The sequence below is a fragment of the Lepidochelys kempii genome, chromosome 1 (genome assembly GCF_965140265.1).
Source record: "Lepidochelys kempii isolate rLepKem1 chromosome 1, rLepKem1.hap2, whole genome shotgun sequence".
Classification (NCBI taxonomy): domain Eukaryota; kingdom Metazoa; phylum Chordata; order Testudines; family Cheloniidae; genus Lepidochelys; species Lepidochelys kempii.
Window position 1 is genome coordinate 278,628,840 of NC_133256.1, and position 24,668 is coordinate 278,653,507.

Below are 24,668 nucleotides of genomic sequence, written 5' to 3' on the forward strand. Positions count from 1 at the left end.
TCTCAGCAGTCAGGGTACTCACCAGAAGCACTTGTATAGATTCAGAGTGAGGTGCACCACGAATAGATATCCTACTGTCCACCCACTGTATTTTGGGAAGCTTTGGTTTGGCAGCATATGCTGGGTACTAAACAGGTCAGACTGGGGTGGTTGTGGCCATGGGATCCAACTTCTTATAACGCATTGTTAACCATCCACTAATTTTATTTGTATCCCATACATAAACGTATACATAATGTTTACACCTTTTTTTCTAAACCTACTAACCTGCCTGGCCCTCCTCACTGTCTGCCATCTCACACAGAATCATGGAGCTTGCATGGCTCTGCACTACTGTCATGAGCATTTGCACCCAAAGGTGCATGCTCCTTTACTATTTGCAGATCAGCAAACATACATGTGGGGTGTGACATTATACTCTACATTCTTTATGAAAATATGCTTTTGATACAGATATGACATAGCTAATATATACTTTATGCAAGGTGGCTGATGTGGGGTAGTTTCATCACATTGCAGTGTTACAGGTAGCACATCCCTATAGTTTGCAGTTTTGTGTGTGTGTGAAAATGCTATCTGTAGGACTGTGCTACCTGCAGCTGCAACAGGTCCAACTTTGCTTAAAAAAGGCCATCTGATTTAGCTAATTCCTACAAATAGCAGTCTCCCATACCAGCAGTGTCAGAAACTGCTGTCTGTAGGAATTAACTTCATCACGTTGCAGTGTTACAGGTAGCACATCCCTATACTTTGCAGTTTCATACATGGGGGTGGGGGGTGGGGAGAGGAAGTGGTGGTTGGTGTGTGTGAATGCTATCTGTAGGACCATGCTACCTGCAGCAGTGACAGGTCCTACTTTGCTAAGAAAGGTATTTCAAGCAGTCTCACATGTAAAACCAACCTGATAGCTTTCTTTAACAGTGTAACAAGCCTACAAGCGGTAGTTGTGGTATATCTTGCCTTTAGTAAGGCCTTTGATACCGTCTCCCATGACCTTCTCATAAACAAACTATGGAAATGAAACCTAGATGGAACTAAAATAAAATGGGCATAAGGAGTGGGGCTCTCCAGGGGTCAGTTCTGGATACGTTTCTATTCAAAATCTTAATGATTGAGATAATGGCATAGAAGGTACACTTATAGAGGTTGTGAAAATTTAAGGTCTAGAAAACATGACCTATGAGGGAAGACTGAAACATGATAACAGTTTTCAAGTATGTACAAATAAAGTAGCATCTTTTTACAAAAGCTGTTTCTTACAATCTACACGTATCCCTCACGGCTACAGGGAGCACGTTTCTACACATAGCAATTTCACATACACGACAGTGCAAGACACGGCCATCGATAGGCATCGGCGACATCGGGTAGCAGTTTACTACAACAGCAGTTTCTTACAATCCACACGGTTCGAGAAGCGGTATCCTGCGCTGCACCTGCCAGCGAGCCCCGTGGCCTGCCGGCTGAACTGCTCACCTCAGCCCGCGCCCGCGCGGCTCAACGGCCCCTTGCTCTGCTGCCGCCCCGCCCAGCAGCCTACCGCTGAGGCGCGCTCCCCGCTCAGGGTCCCTGCGCCTCTCCCATCCCCCGCACCCGCTGCGGCTCCATCCCTGCCGCAGCCACCTCCACCCTGCCCCGCGCGCCCTTGGGCCGCTCCGAGCCGCGCCCAGGTCCCCGCCCACTCCCTCTGCTCAGGTCTGATCTCACGCTCCGGTCTTTCACAGCCCCGCCCTCTGATGTCTCCCTCCCCTCAGGACTCTCGCGAGATTATGTTAAAGCGGCCGGCCTCCGCGCCCCTTCTCCGGCTCTTTCCCTCTAGGCGGGTGAGCGAGTGCGGCGCGGCGGCGGCGGCCGGGTCGGCCGCGGTGCTCTATGGGATAGTGGTGGATAGAGGCTCTCCTCGGTTCGGAGCGCTAGGGCCAGCCAGGAGCGGGGCATGAAGATGGCGGACGCCAAACAGAAGCGGAACGAGCAGCTGAAGCGCTGGCTCGGCTCCGAGACCGACCTGGAGCCGCCCGTGGTCAAGCGCAAAAAGACCAAGGTGAAGTTCGATGACGGCGCCGTCTTCCTGGCTGCCTGCTCCAGCGGGGACACGGACGAGGTGCTGCGGCTGCTGGAGCGGGGCGCCGACATCAACTACGCCAATGTGGACGGGCTCACCGCACTGCACCAGGTCCGTGCGGGGCCTGGCTCGGCCTGGGCGGGGGGGAGCTGGGGCTGGGCCTGGCCGCGCGGGGGCGGGAGGGGCCCGGTGGTCGGGGCCCGGTGGTCGGGGGCGTGGGGAGGTGCTGCCAAGCCTGACTCCAGCTCTCTGCAGCGGGGTCTGTCCCGAGCCGATGGATCGGCCCTGCGGAGGCTGCTCTTCCTCGTTTTCCCTAGTCTCTGGGATCGGCCCTATTCCACTGTCTGGGGTGGCGGCTAAACCTTTTCCTCCCCTGAGTGGGGTGATCCGGGGCCCTCTCTGCCTTCCTTCCCCCGGGGACGGTGTCGGTGGGACCCCCCGGCTATGGATAGCATGGAGGGTGTCGCTGAGAAAGCTGGGTCCGCCGGGGCCCTGCCCGCTGTGTGTCCAGGGAGGAGAGATGGCGCCCCGGAGTCGGGGGAGGTGAAGGGCAGATCCCGGAAAGGGGGTGGTGTTGGCAGGTAAGGATGGTGGGATGAGAAACAGGGTCACTCCCATGTTTGCTGTTATCGGGAGAGAGTTCCTGCCGCCCCGACCCTTCCAATTTTTCTGCACTTCAGGGGATTAAATCTGCTTTTTGTGAAGGCGGATCATTTATTTTTCTCTGGTTTCTAGGGGGAAACTAGTGTTTTGTTCTTAATATAGAAACGTTTGTCGATACGAGACAGGCTTCTTTCTTTATTGATGGTTTCTGCCGCAGTGTGAAAGCCCTACTCTTAGGTTAGCAGTGTTTTTACAGGATATTTTTCCTGCGGTGGGAGGTTGTAAGAAGGGATTGCTTTGTCCATGGTTTTTGAACTGAGATCTAATTTTCTATTCCATTCCCCCCACCCTTAATGAAAGTGGCCGTGAAGTTTCCTCAAAATGGATGCTTTGTGCATGTTAAAGTTTTATAGCAATCTGATTGGAATCTGAAAATGTTAGCCAAATAAGGAAAGGCAGTGGCAATCCAGAGATAATGTGGGTTTGCCTGAATAGTTTTCGTTTCTGCAACAGACCAAAAACCATAGCAGCATATTAAATTCACTAAACTAAATTCAGAAAAGAAAGAATAATCTCTTTGATAGATTAATGTTTTGTTTTGAAAATTGTACCTCAGTAGTTCCAGAAAGACTTAGTAATTATGAGCTCTAGTTCGATCAGGTAAAAAAATCTTTCCAAAATAGCGCAGTGAGGGAATTCAGAGCAGTGTTGTGACCGTGTTCTCTTTCTAAACAGGAACTGGTGACTTTAGTATGTGGTAAACCTCTTGATAGTGAAATAAGTGTGAGGAATGCCCCATTATTTATTGTAATAGCTAACAATAAATGGATTGCTAAGAACTGGATTTTATACTTTTAACTCTTACTGTAATGTAAGGTGTATATAATAGCTTTACTGTTTCCTGTACAAAAGTTGTCACCTGCCCTTTCATTGTATTATTAGCCTTGACAGAATTGGTAATATTGTTATTAGAATATTGATAATATTGGTTATATTGTTAATATATAAACAAGTTCTTTCAGGTCCAGAATGTATAGAACTTTTAATGGTGGGAACAAAAGAAGTGTTGTTTTTTATAGTTATTGGTAGAACAACAAATTAAGACTAAGGTTTCCGTTTTTTGGCCATTCTGAGAAGCCTTTTTAAAAAGCAGGTGAGGAGGAGTCTCTTTGACAACTTTATGATATTGTAATGCAACATTTTTAGCATTTATTAATGTCATCCTTGCCTCTGTGCTGCCAGACTTTCACCCCTCCTTAATTTGCAAGCTGACCGCAGATAGTGGGAGATCAAGATAGCTGCAAGTTTTTGGTTTTTTGCTTAAACTTCTGTTGGAGTAGTTGATACTCTAGTGTTACTACTATGGGATAACTAAAAATGGCTTTGGGAGGCTTCTGTCGACAAACATCTAGTTGAAAAGCAAATTGGGAGATTTAAATGTGAATTGATTGTATATTCTCCCAAGCCCCTCAGGGAATGTATTGGTTGCAGTGTCCCTTTAATTGACACACAGTCTTTAGTGTAGCCAAACTTCTTTGTTGTTCATGCATTTGAGACAAAATAGAAAATGCTGCACATCTTATTTATCATAGATGGGTCTACTCTAAATGAGAGCTGTTGTGGTATGAAGTAAGGCCAGATGTACCGTAGGGAAACTTCTCAAAAGTTTAGCACTTTGCTAATGCCATTGTGACTTTACCAGTGTCGGTAATTTTGAAAGCCCTATTATAGACAGGATTTTCCATGGTTACCATCATTTTTAAGCACTATATCAATTTAGACCTGCTCATCCATGTGAAACAAGAATACCTGCATGATATCTAAAATGAAGTGATTTATCCCCATTTTTGGACCGCTTTCTTCCCCCGGTTCTCATCCATTTATTCCACATCACCTGCGTTCTCCTGTCTTGAGTCGCCCACCATGAGTTAGGTTTTAGTGCACTAGAGCAGGAGCATAAACTACATTTTTGTAATATTTTCTTGTAGACACAAGGCAGTATAGGAAAAAGGGATAAGCAGCACTTTCCTTCAAAACGTTGGTGGCAGTTCCTCAACACATTCAGCCGTGAACACATGGGGTAGCTTCAGTTTCAGGGTATATGTACAGTGCAGCTAGAGGTGTAATTTCCAGCTCAGGTGTATGCATGCTAGGTTTGATCAAACTATTGAGCTAAAAATAACAGTTTAGCTGTACAGCACAAGCTAGCTGCCTGAGAACAATCCTGTTGGAGTCTCTCTAAGTAAGTACTTGGGCAGGTAGATTGCTGCTACCACGGTGGCTAACATGCTCTTATAGCATACTAGCTGGATCAAAGTTAATGCATATGTGTCTACCCATAGAACTCCAACTTCAGCATAGACGTAGCCTCAGTTTCCACTGTGGCAACAAGTTGTGCTACCAGCCAAACCACTGTGCCATTCATTAGGCAATCTGTTCCAATATTAAGGCTCAAAAGCTATTTGGGTGGAGTAATAAAATTTGTAGGATGAACTAGGCAGGGTTTTTGTCCCTCTTCCTGTATAACAAAACAAATTCTTACTGTGCTTCTTATTCAGTATGCATTCTAAAGGCCAATGTGTACTGCAGACATTTATTTCTGAGATGGAAAGTCTAAGTGCTTCTCTTCCCCCATACTGCCTACACATTTTAATTCTACAGTGATTTGACACTAATTGCTGATTTCATTTTATATTTTGCTGCGCAGAAGTAGGCATGGTGCATGTTAAGTGCACTTCTTTTTTAAAGGGATGCAACATATTAAACTACGTTTTGTCACATTTACCAGCTATATTCCAAGTAGTATTTAAGCTTCCTATTTGCAAATCAGTACAGAAAAATATTTTTGTTTTGTAATCTAGGTTAGAATAGATTATCATAATGGTCCCTTCTGGTTTTAACATCTTTGAATTTGAATCTTATTTTCTGCCTTTGACAGGGTTGTGCATAGTTGGTTTCCATGTTTTTTGGGTTGGGGCTTCCTAATCCAAAATGTTCCATTAACTCAATGGAAGTTGTAAAAGACAGAGTCTCTGAATAATGCATTTTTTCTGTATAACTGTCATGTGCATAGATGTAACGCTGGGATTGTAGGGGTTAACTCTTTTTCTTGTGATGTGTCCTTCCAGGTAATTCAGCGGGACTTAAGAGAAGAATAGAATCAGGAGGCGAAATGTGATGTCATGTAGATGTGGGAATATAACACTAGCTATTTGAATTGAACCCTTGATATTTATCGTGCAGATTGACTTCATTGCCTTACTATCTATTAAACTCTTCTTCCTAACAAAATCTGCTGTGTAGTCTGAAGAAGAGTTCTGTGTAGCTCGAAAGCTTGTACGGTATCTCTCACCAACAGAAGTGGGTCCAATAAAGGTGTTACGTCACCCACTCTGTAGCTAGAACATAGTTTTCATGTGGGGTGTGGGGGAACTGATTTTAAGAATATCTTAATGCTGTTGTCTTGGTATCGTATAGCACTGGCTCAGCAGTGGCTAACAACACTATAACCACAGATCATTCATTATAGAACTGTACAGTGGTCTGGTTTTGGCTGACAAAGGGCAAACTTGGAGATGACAGTACATGCCATGTATGCAAGTTATTGTTATCTTAATATTTACTAATCGCAGAGGTAGTTGCTTTGAGTTTACTTTGACATAAGTTAACTGCCTCCCTTTTCTTTCAAAGAGATCCAGTTATTGCTTATTTATCGCAAACGTATATACTTGATCACTCATGCTGACATGGGCTTTAGTACTGGTTGTCATTAAATATCTTGGGTAATAGCCTTATCCCCTTCTAGAGCCCTTACACCTGGTTAAAGGGCTGGAGTGGTGTAAAAGGATGATTAAAAACCAGTGATTGAGCTGTAGATGGAGCCCACTGGCATAAAAACAAGGAAAGACAGCTGTAAAGCTGTCTTCTGAGGACCCCTTGTAAGCCCTGGGATAGGAAGTTACCAGACACAACATATAGCATGGCAGCTCGGTAGCCAGGGGTAGATTGCTGTAATCTAAGCTCCTATGGCCATCTACACTACGATAGGAGCTGCAGAGCAATTTAGGATCAAGATGATGCAAAAATGGCTCAAAGCCACCTTAGCACCCAATCCCCACTCCCTGAGCTGCGACTTCAATGGTGTTGGTCTTACTGGAGGACAGAGTCTTGCCCCATTTGCAGAAACGAATTAGTTTTACATTAGATATAAAAATTTGCACAAAAATCTTGAAATCCATACGTCAGAATTTGTACTTGGTTTACTGTGAAATTGATACCTTCCATCTCATTGCATGGGGGGGAAATCATTCTTGTTTCTGATAACACTGTACGCTTAGAGGTAAGGATTTTAAAAAATCCTTTATTGGTCATTGTTCTGCTTTTTTTCCTTTTTGCATGTGTCTCAGTGTGGACAACAGAAGTGGGGAAATCAGTTTCATAGAAATCATAGACTATCAGGGTTGGAAGGGACCTCAGGAGGTCATCTAGTCCAACCCCCTGCTCAAAGCAGGACCAATCCCCAATTTTTGCCCTAGATCCCTAAATGGCCCCCTCAAGGATTGAACTCACAACCCTGGGTTTATCAGGCCAATGCTCAAACCACTGAGCTATTCCTCCCCCCACTTCTAGGTTCTTAATGTTGCACTGTCTGACTTCAGATGTTTGTTTTTAAAAAATTACTATAACGTAAAGAAATGAGTGGAAACGCTTCTGCTGGCCATAGATTCTGTAAAACGTGTTCATTTCCAGGAAATGAGAATTGAATAGCATACTTCACTGTGTAATAACTATTATATAACTAATAACTATTTTAAGGTAACTCTTAATTTCCTGATTTCTGTGCTTAATTTTGCAACCTTAATATTGCATTAATAAAGGCCTGTCTAATTTCCGTCCTCTCTAAAGAAATAGTGGTGGTGGAGGAAGAGATAAAGTATATGAAGTGTTGGGTACATCATGTGCCCCTTCATACTACATGATAACTGAGGACATCTTTAGTACTTAGCCTACATACAAGAAAAATTCTATTAAGCATATGACTGCATACAAATTTTTGTAGAGTGCAATAATTGTAAATGTTATACCTCTCCAAACTTGGCTTAACAGCCTTGTGCATACTGAGGATTAACTATGTGCCAGGTTTGAACCCAACCTTTCTTTTTTGAGTTGTACGTAAAGGCATCACATTCTCTGCTAAGTGTCCTCTTTTAAATGCACAAATATAATAATTTAACTGAATTCTAGCATATAGGCTGAGACGAAGCTTGGGGAAACTCCCATCTTAAAAATTACTGGCAATGACATGAGTAGAAACATCTCAAACTTATTTATAGTATCTGTAATGTAGCATTTGAAGAATACGTTTATAAGATAGTCACATAGGTTTCATAACAAATTCAAAATATTGGCAATAACTACAGCCAGTATAATCTTTTATTTTGTAAAATAAGTTACTGTTTAATGACCGTGTCTTCTAGTTGTAAACTTTACCCTGGAATTAAATATTCTTGAGTCAGTACACTGATGCGTTTACAGACTTCATTGGCACAATGAAATGTGTAGATTAAATGCCATGCGTGTTCTGACATACGGTACGCTTGATTTTTTTAAAATTTTTCTCTTTTGTAACCTACTTTTGTGTAGTAAAAGGAATGTTACATAAACCACTCATCACGATAGGTCGTTTGGGAACCACTGCATGTGAACAGATTCAGGTTGAGGAAGTTAATTGCTGATCTAGGCAGATGTCTGTGCTACAGCTGCAGTACTGCAGTTAAACTGCTGTACTGTAGACCAGTGGTTCTCAACCTGTGGCCCGTGGGCCACTTACGGCCTAATCAGCACATGGCTGCAGCCACGTGACATCCTCAGAGCAATACACGTAGTGTGTATATATAGTGTGGATGCGGCTCCGGATCTGCATATGTGGCCAACAATGGTAAATAGGTTGAGAACTATTGGTATAGACACTTGCTACACTGAGAGAAGGGTTTTTTCCCATCACTCCAGTAAATCCATACCCTTGAGGCAGGAGCTAGGTCAATGGAAGAATTCTTCTGTCAAACTAGCTGTGTCTACAATGGGGGTTAGGTCACCCTAACTATGTTGCACAGGGTGTGAAATTTTTCATAGCCCTGAGCAGTGTACCTAGGTTGACCTAATTTTTAGGTAGTGGAGTAGACTAAGCCTAAGTGTCACTGTAGCCTTTGAACATAAATTGTAACTATTTCACTTCTATTTATTGAAATGGTATAATTCAGATTGTATTGTGAGCTCCAGGGTGGGGCAGATCCTCGGATAATTGCTATTGGAACCATGACTTCAATAGATCATCCTTAAGTTGAGTATCTGTGCCGATGTCTTCTGTGTATACACTATGGGCATAACTGGAAATAATACAAGCTTTTGAATGGTTAGTTTTGTGTTGTTTTGGTGACCTTATAATGTCTATTCCAGTTAATAGGAGATGCTTACTGATATAAGTAATTTGAGGACTACAAAAGAGAGAGACTACATGACATTCAGTAACATTTACCTGATTATATTTTATTGTTCTGACCAAATCCTTCAAAGGATGAATTACAAAAGAGCAAGCACTTGCCCCTTAATTGTCTCTTGTTCAGTTTAATTTCCCTTCTGAGATGAAAACTAAGGTTTTTAGCCATTAAGTACATCACAATTAAGAATTCACCACTTGGCATGCATTGAGTAGTGCAAAATTTCATACTGCATGTAAAAGTCGTTATTCTTATTAGTTTTCTTTGTTGATCTAATTGGAATAGAGCTGCAAGTCTGTATGGCTAGCTGTAAGCAGTGCATGTTCAGATGCTATCAGATGGGTGGAGACATTCCAAGCTGTCATGCTTGCTGTGTGCATTCCTGAAATGAGTCAATGGAAACCTTGGCATAGGAGTGGAGGCATTCCTCAGCTGTCACCTTTCTAGTAGTCTGTTAAAGTGCATTGTGATATGTCAGTAAGAAAAAGATTATCATGTATTTACAACAAACAAAATGTTTAGTCATGCATTGTCTCTGGAGTTTTAAACCTAGATTTTAAATCAGGTATAGTAAGTTTTGTCAAACTGCCACCTACGAAAGTGGTGTGTTAATGGCTTTTGAGGCATCACTAACTACTGTACAAAACAGTTCATCTTGTCTTCCCCTTTAAATTTACTGATGCAGAGTTTTAGAAATGTTTTCAAATATGAGTGGTGGCATTCATTTCTCCATTACTGTCATACACCTTCTTAGAGCGTATTAGGAATATAAGGCTAATGGGGGGCATTTAAAATAATAAAATGTAATTGATCTTCAATAAATACAGGGATTTTAATAAATAGGCTGAGGCACTACAGACAAAATAATCACACAAAGGCCCAGTTTGGCATTGCACCTGCTTATGGTGACTCTGGATTTTCTCCACGAGAATGCTAGTTATTGCTTTTGACATTTAATCACTAATAAGAACTGTGCAGCTCTATTTGTTGTCAGACAAAAACCTGTCACTCTTAATCAAAATTGGCTGGTTCCAAATTATTTTAATACTAATACTTACATTTGTAACATGTAGAATGTTCTAGGTAGTGCTTTCCAAATTCATAAGAGGAGACCATCTAAAAACACAAGCTTACCATAGGGGCAAACATGAAGGGTAGAGGGAAGGAATGCAGCATTCAAGCAAACTAATTAATTTGGCACATGACTTTTTTTATAAAAATGTCCATGCATAAACATAGAAACTCTTTGTATCCCTTATTCACTATTATATTTTTTCCGTAAAATATCATCTCATCTTTCTCCCCAAGACTACCCTAAGTAATAAATAAATAAAATTTCTAGCTTCCCTCTATCTAGGACCTATCTCATTAGTCACTGCAGATGGGGGAGCACTGCCAGTTAACAGCTAAATAATGTGCACAAAATTCTAGTAGTGTGGCTCTGCAAGATCTTGATTTATGGGAGAGGGGGGTCATGGTAGGAGCCCTTGAGGCCAACCTGTCAGCCACTCTCCCTTATTGTGTGGAATGGTTCTAATTTCTGGGTTTTGTGTTATGAAGTTCTAGACGTGTATACAATACAAAGTCTTTTTTGTTGTCGTCCCCTCCTCCCTCTCTCGCCCCCCCCTCCCCCAATTCAGCTGGGCTACTGTAGCTTTGTTTCTTTTGATTGCCAGTTCACCATTCCTTTGCTTGATAGTGTGAATCAGGATGGATAAACATGGTTTTTTTTAAAAGAAGTGGTTTTAGTTTTGTTTTATGTTGCTAGTTCTTCCCACCTGATAGTTTTGAATTACTGTGTCATGTACTTGTTTTGTTAGTAGAACTTCAAATTTTGTTCTCAGTTTCACTCTGATAATGCACATCTGTGCTGAGAGACTAGCTCAGAGCCTGTGAGAACACAAGCTTGAACATAAAATTGACGGGCATATATTCCATTCTGTATTTGCAAGCAGCACCACCTTCTGATAAATTATTAATGGAGACTTTAAAGTGGCTTATATGGGACTCTATTTATAAAGAATTAAAGGAGGCTGATATAATTAATGCAAATCAGCGTGGATTTACGGAAAATGGATCCTGTCAAACTAACTTTATTTTTTAGTGAGATTACAGGATTTATAATGGTAATGTACTTAGACTTCTGGTGTTTGACTTATTACCAGATAACATTTTTGATTAAAGAACTAGAACAATATAAAATTGATACGGTATGTTATATGGATTAAAACTGATAGGTCTCAGAATATAATTATAAATGGGGAATCATCATTGATTGGGTATGTTTCTAGTGGGGTCCTGCAGGTTTTGGTTCTTAGCCCTATGCTATTTAACATTTTTATTAATGACCTGCAAGAAAACATAAAATCATCACTGAAAGTTTGCAGAAGACCCATACATTGGGGGAATGGTAAATAGTGAAGAGGATAGGTCACTGATTAAGAGCGATCTGGATCGCTTGGCAAGCTGGGCTCAAGAAAATACGCATTTTAATACACCTAAATGCATATACGTCTAGGAGTAATATTTCCAGGATGGTGGACACGATCCTGAGAAGTGGTGACTCTGAAAAAGATTTGGGAATCATGATGCTAAACGTGAGCTCCCAGCACAACGCTGTGGCCCGAAGGGTTAATATGACCCTTGGATGCATAAACAGTGGAGTGTTGAGTAAAATAGGTTATTTTATCACTGTATTTGGCACTGCTGTTGGAAGATTGTGTCCAGTTCTGATGTCCACAATTGAAGAAGCACATCAATAAATTGGAGAGGGATGGTTCAGAGAAGAGCTACAAGAATGATTAAAAGAATGGAAAATGTGCCTCGTAGAGGTAGATCCAAGGAGCTCAAGCTATTTAGCTTAACAAAGAAGTTTTAAAGGGGTAATTTGATCAGTCTATTAGGAGCTGCTTGGGGGAACAAATATTTGATAATGGGCTCTTCAGCATAGTAGACAAAGCTATAACATGATCAAAGGACTGGAAGTTCAAGCTAGTTAAATTCAGACTGGAAATAAGGTGTACATTTTTAAGAGTAATTTACCATTGGAACAATTTACCAATTTAATCATGTTGGATTCTTTATCTTTAGACACTTTAAAATCAAGATTGGATGTTTTTCTAAAAGATCGGTTCTGGGAATTATTTTGAGGGAAATTCTATGGCCTGTGTTGTACAGAAGGTCAGACTAGATGATCACAATTTTCCCTTCTGACCCTGGAGTTTGTGAACCTGTTGAATTTCTGAAAAGCTTCACGAAAGCTTATGCTCAAAAAAATTTGTTAGTCTCTAAGGTGCCACAAGTATTCCTTTTCTTTTTGCAGATACAGACTAACACAGCTGCTACTCTGAAACCTGAAAGAAAGCTGAAATTCTTTGACTAGGCTATATTTCTCCATCAGTTTGTAGTTTTCATGGGCCATGTGCGTCTTGTAGTTTTTTAAAATCATACCCATAGGTGCTTAAAATGTAGACTTAGGATCCTTGTTTTGAAAACTTTGGCCTATGTATTTACAAAAAATAAGTTTGTGATAATTTTGTCAATGTATCGAAAGTCTAAACTTTCAGTCTTGTTTTGAGATGAGATTTTTATGCCACAAAAGTTTTAATAACAACAACTTTACAGTGTTGTAAACATGCACATGCTTAGCTTTACTCACATGAATAGTCACTGAAATCATACTATTCTATTATTATGAACTACTTTACATAACTGCGTTAGTGTTTCCAGGACCAAGACCTTAACTTTATGTATCTTGTCTTTAGCATTTTTGTAAAATTTGAGACCTTACCAGAAGGGTCAGTTAAAAAGTCTCAGCATTTAATTAAACTTTAAGTTTACATTAACACATTTTCAAATGAGTGTTACTAATCTACAGTTGACTTTAAATGTAAATTGCTTTGGTCTAAAAATCACTCTGTACTGGTGCTTTATGACTTGATGGTGCCTAACCTTCATAAAAAGCTCAGCTGAGGATAAGTGGTAGACTCATGTCTTGTGCCATCCTCCTCTTGGGTTTTAGTCCAGGTAAAGAGTGAAGTTTGTAATTGTATTAATTATGGCTAGAGGCCTCCCCAGCCAATATCAGATGGAATTAAAAACACAAGTTATATAAAACTGCAAATTATTAGAAATTTTACATTCTCACTTTGTCTAACCTGTGAAACTTTTTGTGCACTTTATTATAAGGGCCCTAAGTGATTAAAGCTACTTTGAATAGAGTGTAATTTGTCTCCAACTCCATGGAAAACAGTTTAACACTTTCTATTTTCTTGGCTCTCAAGAATAGCATAGGAGAGAGGGTGTGCTGCACTAATACTGTGGCTGTCAGTGAGTTTCTGTATGCAGTTCCCTTATTAGTGTGGACAAGGGGTGTTTAATACTGATACCGGCACGTCACTTTATATACTGGAGACCTAACTTACATATTAAGGGAAATTTATTTTTATTTGACTGCAGGAAGTTACAGTAAGATATTCTTACTGGTGTTTTGGTAACTTGACTAAGATGTAGGAGGCCTAGTATTACTATTTAGTTTCTACTGTTAGTTTGGGAAGAGTCATTTAATTAATGTCTTAAAAAAGAGGTGCTGTATGACTATTTTCTCTCTACCACTAACCCTCCAATACTTAATTTCACTTAGTATATGAATTAAAACAGCAAATAATTGCTCCTTTTTTGCTACTTGTAGCATGCCATGTCATCCTCACCCCCAGTCTATTTCAAACTTTAGCACCTTTCTCAACTATGTGAACAATTCTGAAGCCCTGGTTTATGCACAAACAAGATCTAGCATTTAGCACTGAAGATTTAAAAACAACCTCTTTGGACAAAAGCAGTTTTTTTAAAAAAACTCACCAGAACTGAACATATTTGAATCTTTATTAGGGTTGTGAACCTTCCCAGATTGGCCAGGAGTCTCCCGGAATCAGCCTCAATCTCTCGGTGACTATTAAAGACAATCCGGGAGATTTTAATAGGGCAAAGTCTGGTCAGTGGCACAGCAGGGCTAAGGCAGGCTCCCTACCTGCTCTGACTCTGCAGGATTCCCGGAAGTGACTGGCACGTCCCTCTGGCCTCTGCGCGCCGCCCCTGCAGCTCCAAATGGCCAGGAACCGTGGCCAGTGGGAGCTGTGGGGGTGGTGCCTGCAGGCAGGGGCAGCGCTCAGTCGGCTGGCTGCCCCTGAGCCTAGGAACTGGACATGCTGGTTGCTTCCGGGAGCCGCCCTAGGTAAGCGCTGCCTGGCCGGAGCCTGAACCCCTCGCCCCCTCCTGCACTCCAGCCCTGAACCCCCTGCTGCACCCAGACTCCCTCCCAGAGCCCACATCCCAGACTTCCTCCTGCACAACTCCCTGCCCCAGACCCAGCCTGGAGCCCCCTCCCACACTCCGAACCCCTCCATCCTAGCCCAGAGCCCGCCTCCCCTCCCTCACCCCCACCCCCTGTCCCAGTCCAGTGAAAGTGAGTGAGGGTGTAGGAGAGCAAGCGATGGAGTGAGCGGGGGCATGGCCTTGGAGAAGGAGTGGGGCCTCATGGGCTCGGATGGGGCAGGGGTGTTTGGGTTTGTGTGATTAAACAGTTGGCCAATCCTAATTACTGGTACCTCCTAGCTGGAGGCAGTACAAAAAATAGGCCAGGATGAATCTTGCTGTTAACCCCTATATGTCCCTCTGCTTGCTGGGTAATTGCAACACTGGACTCCTCACCAGAAAAGTTAATTTTGACCCTGCTATGGTATTTCAAAATATTTTGGTCTTGTAAGTGTTTAAAATGAAACACTTTCTCTGGCTGCAGTGCAGGGAGGGTGATAATCTTACAAATACTCCCCAAATTTCTATTAGTGTATAGTACTGTGCAATAAATACTTAACTTTTAACTTATTAGACTAGCTAGTGGGGGGAGGAGGTGGAAGGGGGGCAAATTTAGGTAAGAGGGAGCTTCAGTTGGGGTCCAGAAGCAGTGCCTTTCTGAGAAGCCAAGTCCTTGACAACTCCCAGCTTGCTTGTAAATAAAGTTGCAGGTACTGTAGTCAATGGCTCTTGCATGGACTCTCAATTCTTTATATTATCCTCTTGCCAGTATCTCTTAAATTTCAAATTATATTTCCCCAATAACTGTTGCAAAGAAGGAGCTTTCTGTCTCTTTGCTGCTTGGAACCTTTTTTGGAGTATGCTTATTCTATGAATGACTCTAGTGATTGTCTTTGCTTATAGCTTTTTGTAACAGTATCGTGAAACTAACAATTCTTGACTATTTCTCTGCTATGGAGTTCTGAATGACTAGTTTTACGACATCTTAATTTCAAGATGCTGCTGTTGGGGAATACCATTTGATGCAGCAGAACCATTGGACCTGCTTGCTGACTCAGAAAGATAACACAGCATTGGTTTGTATTCAGTTAATTTAGAAGAAGTAGAGGGACTAGAAAACTAGCCCATCTAAAGGTGCTTAAATTCTGCAGAAATCAATAGCTTTGGGCTCTCACAATTTGTCAGCTGACTCAGGCTCCTCGGGTTGCGGGGCTGTTCCATTGCTGTGTAGGCTTCTGGGCTCAGGTTGGAGCCTGGGCTCTAGGACCCTGTGAGGTGAGAGGGTCACAGAGCCATCTGTATAGCAATGAAACATGCATGCAGCTGGAGCCCTGTGAGCCCAAGTCCGCTAGCATGGGCCAGCCATGGATGTCAACCTGCTGTGAAGACGCTCTTAGGTGCTCCCAATTCTCCTCCTCCTCCTTCCCTGCACATGTTCCAGAATAGTAGTACCTAGGTGCCAAATAGAACTTTTTGTTCTCTGGTTTCCCCAGCTCTTCAGCTGCAGAGGAGAAATAGTTTTACCTTTTTTGACTGGGTGGTGGTGATGGGGGAGGGGGTATTGCATGTGAGGCAGTGAGAAGTGACCAAGTTCCTCTTTGGTTTTCCCCTTTTCACTATCCCTTTCTTTCATCATCCAGCCCTCCATCCATGATCTAGCTTTACTACTGTTGCTCAGAATTTTTCTAGTAGGCCTATACTGCTGCTACTCATAGCTTTTTCTTTTGCAGTAAATGAGTAATTTGATCTACGTGTTTCATTATTTCCCCCCAGAGACCACACCTACTGTAAAGATACAGATACAATTCTTTCTCAGCACTCTGAGCAGCAAAAGCGAAACTTCCAACAACTTCTACCCATGCATCTTAGAGCTGTGAAACTAACGAGAATCTTTAAATTACTCTGCTGTTCTTCCGAAAGGGAGGTAACTGTTATCAAACTGAGATCATAATTTCCTGCAGTGCAATTGTAATTATCTTCTAATAAGGTGAGTTACAAACAGTGAAGTCTAGATTTGTGGCTAAACTGCAGTACTTGGCGTGAGAGAATCTGGGTTCTATTCCTCCTTCTGTAGATGTTATGTTAGCTCTGCTTGTTCCCTATCTCTTAATGGTGAAAACACTTGCATGAAAGGTTTTCATGTATTTGCAGTAGAAGTTTGGCCTTAATTCATAAATGTGTGGAAGTCACTGTTTCTGTAATATCCTTAAGAGTTAAAAATGAAAGCCTCTTTAAAAGAAAAAAAACCCTTTTAATTAGCCAAGTTTATGAATAAATTTCAGACACTTGAGCTTGAGGTGTCACAAACTGTAATTATAATGACAAAAATTATTATTATGGCAGGGTAACCCAGGAATGGATCCTTAAATACAAGTCTTACAAAATCATTAAAATACTATCCTACATGCAGTTTGCCCACCTTTTTTTTAAATGAGGAGAAGTATGGACTACCAGTGAAACCCTGGCTCCCGGGAAGTCTGAAATCCAATGGAAGTCTTGTCTGTTGACTTTAAGGGAGTCAGGGTTTCACTCTAAATCTTACCCCTCAAATTACTCTGGGTGGGTAAAACATTGCAAGGCCGAAGTACATCCTACAACGTTGTTCTTGATTTCTGAAATTGGACTTGTTCTTGATTTCTGAAATTGGACTTGTTCTTGATTTCTGAAATTGGACTTGTTCTTGATTTCTGAAATTGGACTTGTTCTTGAATAGCTTGAGAAGTCCTTACTTAAACAATAACATCTTCTAACTTTCAGCAAAGACTTGATTTCTAAAGCCCCATTAAATGAGTCTAAACTTTTACTGCACACTTTTGCTCCTGACCCCTTAAAGGGCAAAATTGTGCTAACGTAGTAATCCTCCACCTTGTGTTTCAGAGGTTCAGGGGAAAAAGATGCCTTATTGGCCTGCAAGTCAGATGTATTCTCTTCTCCTGCCTTTTCATTAGAGTGTCAAAAGGTCTCAACTGGCTGAATGGGAGTGTGGCTGATCCTTCAAATATCCACTGGATGATATCTTAATGTTGATTTTAAGCATCATTTGCAGCAGTCAATTTTGTGGCAGCACAGCACACTTTTCAGTCAGGACTGCATGCAGTAATAGCTTCTAGCAGAACAGTCCTTTGAAATCTTTACTATTACAACCAAAAAAACCCCCAGCAAGAATCTTGGGAAGTTTCTATTTCTTCAGAAAAATCTACAATTTGGAACAACTTTACTAACCTGTACTAAAAAGTCAGTTTAGTTTGGAAGGACAAGCTGTAGTCTACTCCATGCATCAACAAAATGGCCATCAGAGTTCTGATCACTGAAGATTTGCTAATGAAGAGATGTGCTATGTAGAGAACAAGAATGCATTTTGTCTTTTGAGATAAGTTGATGGTTTGGTTTGGCAGCTAGTTTTCAAGTCCAAACAGTCTTTATGCAAAAGTGATATCTACATCACTGAGTAAATATGGAACATCAAGATAGCACTCCTCATCGTGATACATCAGCCTACATCCATCCTGTATCCAGATCTATATTTTTATTACTCATTAGTAAGGCTACTTTTATGTCACAGAGGTCATGGAAGTCACGGAATCTGTGACTTCCAGAGACCTCCGGGACATTCTCTGCTTCAGCCCCAGTGGCCGCGGGACTCTGGAGCTGGCAGCCAGCAGGGCCCTAGCGGGGTTCCAGCCACAGGCAACAGCCTCAGATGGAGGGGCTCCTTGGGCGAGCAGCTGGGGAGATATGGTCATCCTGCAGCTCCCAGCTGCCACGGTGGCAGGTGAAACCATGGAGCTGCCGCAGCAAAAGTCAGACAGGTCACGGCTTCCTTCAGTTTTTGTTTATTGCCCATTACCTGCCCATGACTTTTACTAAAATTAGCCATGGCAAAATCTTAGCCTTACTCATTCGCCAGTTATTCCCACCCCCCCCCCCTGCTTTCTCAGAGCCTCCCACTTTCTACCCAGGATTATGGACTTTCTTTCTAGGGGAGAATACAATCCAGCTGTAGCCATTTGGTCACATGGAAACCTTACAGCAGGCTGCTATATTCTCCAGCTTCAGATTTTCCTGCTTCACAGCAGGGCAGGAATGGTAGCAGTACTGATATAATACCTAGGTGCATGTAGAATTTTATGTCCTCATTTTCCTTACTGAACTGTAAGCAGGGCAGATTGTGGATCAAGATCTGCCCTTTAATGGGACAATATTGTGGCTCTTTGGACTGACTGGATAAGATCCCTATGGGTGACTAAAAGTCACTTTTGATTTTCTGTCTGGAGCTGTCCTCTGTCTTGCAGCAGAAAGGTGCAGCCACATATGAGCAAGTTACTATATGAGCAGATTCTCTGGGATGAGAAAAACCACAGTTAGGGATACTGTTTTGGAGGGGGGCATAGAATGGCAGCTGAGGAACATCAGTTAAATCTCAATTTCAGAAGTGAAAAAAGCTTTGCTGTACATTTAAATGACTGTTAATACAAAATACCGGAGTCATAAGGTACAATAACTGAAGTGTTTTAAAAATTGAATTGCTGCTATGAAGAATGGGGGCACCTTTCTTAAGAACAGGTGACTTGTCATTTCAGGGCTTGAAAATCTTAGGAAATACCTAGTACTCATCAAAAATGTGGTGGCTAAGGCAAAAGGAAGATTCTGGGGGACATCCTGATTAAGGTTCAGTTCTGCAGAAACTTTGTCTTCAGAACAAGATGTTATCTAGTTGTCTGGAGTTGTTTTTGTTGTAGCCATGCTAAGGATTTCAAAGACTTTCCTAAATAAGCCACCAAAAGCACTTCTGCAGAATGTGTTGCACAGCCTAACATTTTCAACATAAGTAAATTGGGCATGAGCGTGGATGGGAAATTAAATTCTGTAGGAACTAATGGTGTGGACTCCTCAGCCCCCAGAAGAACTTGTTCAAAATATTGTATTTCAATTTTAAAATGTATGTAAATTTTGGTAGCTGATGTTAAAATCTTAACTCTTACAAAATTAATACTTTGTTTGAGCCAAATTTAAGCTGAGGTTTTTTTTATACTTTATGTAATGTCAGGAATAAACATGAGGCTTGAATTCTGCTGTTGGGTATATCCACTTGGTTCCTAGTAAACCTGGTGGAAGCCCCACATCCAAGTAGAAAGTATAGCTTTAAATCAGTGTGTGTTTATAACTGTTGTGACTTGTTTGTATTACAGTAGAAAATTAAGGCCCCATTGTACAATGTACACACATAGCAAGAGACTGTCCCTACCTTGAAGCACTACACTATAAATAGACAAGAGACAAGTAGTAGGGGGTGGAGGAAGGAAAGAGGCACATAGAAATGAAATGACTTTACTAAGGAGACACCACAGGTCAGTGGCAAAGCTGGTAGGAGAACCTAGACCTTGTGAGTCTAGTAAAGCACCATAACCAGTGAACCATGCTATACTTCTAACTACTAAAGAGAGATCTCTCTCTTAACTACTGTAGAAATTCAGTATTTTTTTTTTTTGTGCTTTGTTTATGCCTCCATTCAGCCAATGACTCAAGAAAATCTGCCACCCCACACTGGAACCCATATGGGGGTATCATGAAACAATTACAAGCCATACTCGATGGGGACCACATTCTGAAAGAGATCTTTCCTGAACCCCTTCTTCTCACCTTCATGCAACCCCCCTCCTCGCCCGTTCCTCCCCCCTTCCCCCCAGCCTTGCTAGACTTATCAGATGCAAGTTCTCCACAGACCAGGGCACACCAACTCCAAATGGCACAAGACTCTGCCATAACAACAGACACACATTCTGCAGACCTATCTACAGTGCTACGATGATCAGTGCTCCCCAACACACCTTCCTAGATCCATGGCTCCTACATATGCCTGTCACAATATGGGTTGTATCTCCTACAGTGCACCAAATGCCCCAATAACTATGTGGGTGAAACCAGACAATCACTGTGTTCAGATGAACTCTCACAGAAAAATAAGACAAAAACGCAATACTACCTGTGAGCAAACACTTATCACAAAATGATCACTCCATATCTGACCTCTCAGTCCTTGTCCTCAAAGGAAATCTGAACAACACCTTCCAAAGGTAAGCCTGGGATTTTAAATCATAACTTTGCTATATGCTAAAAATCATGATCTTAATAAAGACACTGGATTCATGGCTTATTACAACAGTCTGTAACCCACTAATCCTCTCTTTTGGCCTGACTCTTGGAGCTGCGGAGGTATTAATGGGCTACTTCACCTTGAATGGTCTCTTAGAATTTGTTAACTGCTTATGCTAAACCTTCCACCTTGTATTTAGCTGTGACACTGAGTACCTTTCCTGAACCTGAAAAAGAGCTCTGTGTAGCTCAAAAGCTGCTTTCACCATCAGAAATTGATAAACTAAAATATATTACATCACCTACCTTGTGTCTCAAGAAAATTTTGACAGCTGCTAGCTTTTCATGGCTCTTTAGTTCCTAGCAGAGAACTTAAAATGTGAAGGCATAAATTATGCCTTCAGAACTTCCACTTCTTCAACTTCCTACTTTAGACAGGTGATTGAGTGTGAAGAATAGAAGAATCTGTTCTTGTAAAGCCAAGCAAATGTTAATTTTTTAAAATTTAGTATAATTGTGGAATACAGTTCATCCTTGCTGAACTCTGGAGATCCCAATTGAACTGTGTTCTCATCTGGTTTGGTATTGGAGTCATTCAGGTTTATTGGTCACAGACTATTAGGAGCTGGTTTCTAAAGACATTGAACCTAAAATTGTTCTTGAACCTATTGACTAAAGGTGCCAATGACCTGTGATTCAGATGACAGAACTTAAACTTGGGTCCAGTGTTACAAAACATTGTTTGAAAGTAGTTGAACTGAATATTGTGCTGTCTACTTCTTTAAATCACAAAAAGCAATAGTCTCAGGGAAGAAATTGTAACCATCTATAGCAAGTTTTTACATGATATTTCAATCCTCCAATAAACAAAGCCAAAGCCAGCTTAGAAGATGATACTGAGTGAGGGGTAAGCTGTTTTCTTCTAGCTTACATATGTCAGAGTAAGGTAATAATTATATGCTTAGCCCATTGGAAAGGAGTAAACTGAGAATAAATAGGATCAGAGAAAGATGTGCATCTCCCAGGTCTTCGGAGTGTGTGTGTGGGTGTGGGGGAAACAATAGTAAAAATGGGAAGGCAAACAAGATCAAAAGGCTTTCAGAATTGCTCTGTCAGTTCACTTAGGCCCCGTGCTAAAAATTTAATTTGCTGCCTAAAATAGATGTCACAATCACCAGTTTGGTAACTAATTCACTCATTCATAAGACAAGGTCCTGCCTGAATTACCCACCAGTTAGTGAGTGAAATGTATTGCAATGTGCTGAAATTGACACAATTGAAGACTTAAGAGTCCTCTGCCTACTTTTTCCTTTGCTGTTCTCTTTGGGCATATAATCTGAGGTGGTCTAATCAAAACTGAGGACCCCAAGTCATGCTTCACAAGTTTTTCTTAGCTGTCTTTGTCTCTGGTTTCTTTTGTGCCTTGACAAGTAATGCTATTGCAAGGGGCACTTACCATCAGGTTGTTCAGCTTGAACATGTTTTTCATGACGTGAGCCACATTGTGGGAGACTGTAGATTGTTCCAAGAGCTCCTGGATAGAGCAGTATTCAAGACAAAGGATGAGAAGAGGACATTGGTGTCCTCCATACAGTACAAATGACTTGCAACAAAGTGTCAGTAGCTTTTTTACTTCCTCATACTGCTCATCAACCAGTATCCACAGATGCTGGGTCGAAGAGCTAAATCTGTGATCTTTCACTTCTAACTCTGTAAAGAGTGCTCAACTCCTTTCACTGTATACCAGAGGAGCTGGAACCTTTTCAAGGAAAGGGGAAGTGGGGTGGAGGGAGAAAGGACACAGCAGCAGGCACTTTCAGCTTCCATCCCAATGGGCTGTTACTTCTTAAACAGCAGTGGCTATTCCACGGAGTTTTATAGCTAGTCCATTGACTTTATGCATGGAAGTAGCCTTAGATAGATGGAGTATGATCTCTCTCAGATCATCTTTGCTTCTGAAGAACTGTTTGAACTGAACCTGGAAGCCTGTGCAGGAAGAGGAAGTCACTGTAGTTGGAGACTTAGTAGAATATGCTCCTTGCTACCCATTAAGCAGAGCAGACCTATTTTTTGCAGATACAGTTTCTGAGTGGTCTTCAGGAATGCCACCCCTTCACCCAAGTGAATCAGTAAGCTAGTCTGGCTTTTGAAGTACTCATTACCCAAGTATTTCTGCATTTATCCAGGCCCGTCATTAAGTTTGTCTCCTCTGCAGGTCCAAGAGGCAGGCCCAGCCCTGACAGCCACAGAGGGCTTAGCTCCTCTTTTGGGGAAAATATCCCAGTTATGTTCCAGCTTTAGGAGAATCTACATCCTGACCTTCAAAAGATTAAAAAAGGTGGTGTCACCTTTTGCTTCTCTGTGCTGTATGAAGACCTAGAAATTTAGTTTTTCCAAAAATATTCCCTTTGCTTGATAGTTTACATTAGACCTATGGTTTTCAACCGGTGGTCTGTGGACCCTTGGGGGTCCACAGACTGTGTTTTCCAAAGGGGTCTGCATCTCAATGTGAAATATTTTTAAGGGTCCGCAAATGAAAAAGGTTGAAAACCATTGTATTAGACATACCCAAGTCTTGTTTTGCTGGAAAACCTGCTAGACTAGGGGTGGGCCGACTTTTTCGCCTGAGCGCCGCATCTGGGTAGGGAAATTGCATGCAGGTAGGGCTGGGGTGGGGGATTGGGGTGCGGGAAGGAGTGCAGGGTGTGGGAGGGGGGTGCAGTGTGCAGGAAGGGGCTCAGGGCAAAGGGTTGGGGCAGGGGAGGGGTGCAGAGTGTACGAGGGGGCTCAGTGCAGAGGGTTGGGGTGCAGGATGGGTGGGGGTGTGTGGTCGGGGGCTCAGGGCAGGGGGTTGGGGTGCAGGAGCGTTGCGGCAGGGGGCTCATGGCAGGGAGTTGGGGTGCAGGCAAGTTGTTCCAGGGGGTTGGCATGCAGGCAGGGAGTTGAAGTGTGGGCTGCAGCCTGGTGCCTCTTACCTGGAGCGGCTCCAGGGTGGCAGCGGCACGCACCAGGGCAGGCTCCCCGTTCCTGGCCAATGGGAGCTGTGGGGGGAGGTACCCACAGGTGAGGGCAGCGCATGGAGCCCTATACCCCCTCCCCCAGGGGCCACAGGGATGTGGTGTCGGCTGCTTCAGGAGCAGTGCTGGCCCGCAGCACCACAGGAGTGCTAATCCTGCGGGCCATAGTTTGCCCACCCCTGTGGTAGACATCTCTCAGCACATTTAACATAGGCGCTTATACGTTAGTTGCAAGGCAATAACATTGCATTTTTAATATTCTGGTGAAAGTCTTTATTAAAGTTAAGTATTAGAATGAGACAAGCTTGACAGCTGACTTGAAGAAAAGTCTCTTCCCCTCCAATCACTCAGACTGATAGGAACTTGCAGTTCCAAATGCCTAAGGACTTTGGATCAGAATGGTGAAGCCATTGGTCTCTTCTTGCATTTTTCACAGTGTTTTGGATATCACGGGAAAGGCATAGAGAAGAGCTATTGGCCAACAGTGGAACAGTATATTTATTAAGTTCTCCCACCCTGCATTGAATTCCATGGATGGAAAAAAAAAAAAGTGGTGGGTTCTCTCATCTATTTGCTAAAAGTTGTTCCACATCAGTAACTCAAGTTCTTGCATCAAAATGGAGTATGAACTCAGAGATTCTATTCAGAAGTGTCTGCCAGTTGCCTGCTCAGCTAACCTATCTCTACTTGTTTGCTTTTACACATGACTTGAACCAAAGACCGATTTCTCTACCACCCCCAAGACAAGTTTTGTTGTACAGCATCAGCCTCCTCACTAACCTGCTTTTCATAAGTAAGCTATTTTGTTGATCGCCATTGTAGTCATAGGTTGAGTACAGAACAGGAAGAGAATGAAATATGGCTGATGGTACAATCTTGAGTTCCTTCTTCCTCTTCTAGCCGACAAACCTGATAATTCAGATATCTATCTCAAATCTGCTAGCTTGCAAAGAAAGTTGTGACAGTTGATTGCATCAAGTTGTGGAAAAATTGTGTAAGTAAAGTTATGAATACAGGACAACCAAATTCAGTTGTCAGTTTTAGGAGCCATGAACACTTGAGCATTAGCGTGTTTTTAGCACAAAC

The 24,668-nt window shown here is 42.2% G+C and overlaps 1 protein-coding gene across 7 annotated transcripts in view; it reads left to right on the forward strand.

Annotated features, from left to right (window-relative positions):
- Nucleotides 1-1,793: 1,793 nt before the first annotated feature.
- Nucleotides 1,794-24,668, forward strand: part of PPP1R12A (protein phosphatase 1 regulatory subunit 12A) — a 221,793-nt gene continuing 198,918 nt past the window's right edge. For 3 of the 7 annotated variants that reach the window (XM_073327673.1, XM_073327672.1, XM_073327674.1), the window contains exon 1: nt 1,795-2,173. In XM_073327673.1, the coding sequence (XP_073183774.1) occupies nt 1,937-2,173 (237 nt within the window). In that variant the 5' untranslated portion in view covers nt 1,795-1,936. Of the gene's footprint in view, nt 2,174-16,245; nt 16,460-19,187; nt 20,547-24,668 lie in introns of those variants that run through there. The other 4 variants (XM_073327676.1, XM_073327678.1, XM_073327675.1 and 1 more) reach the window with 4 other exon arrangements.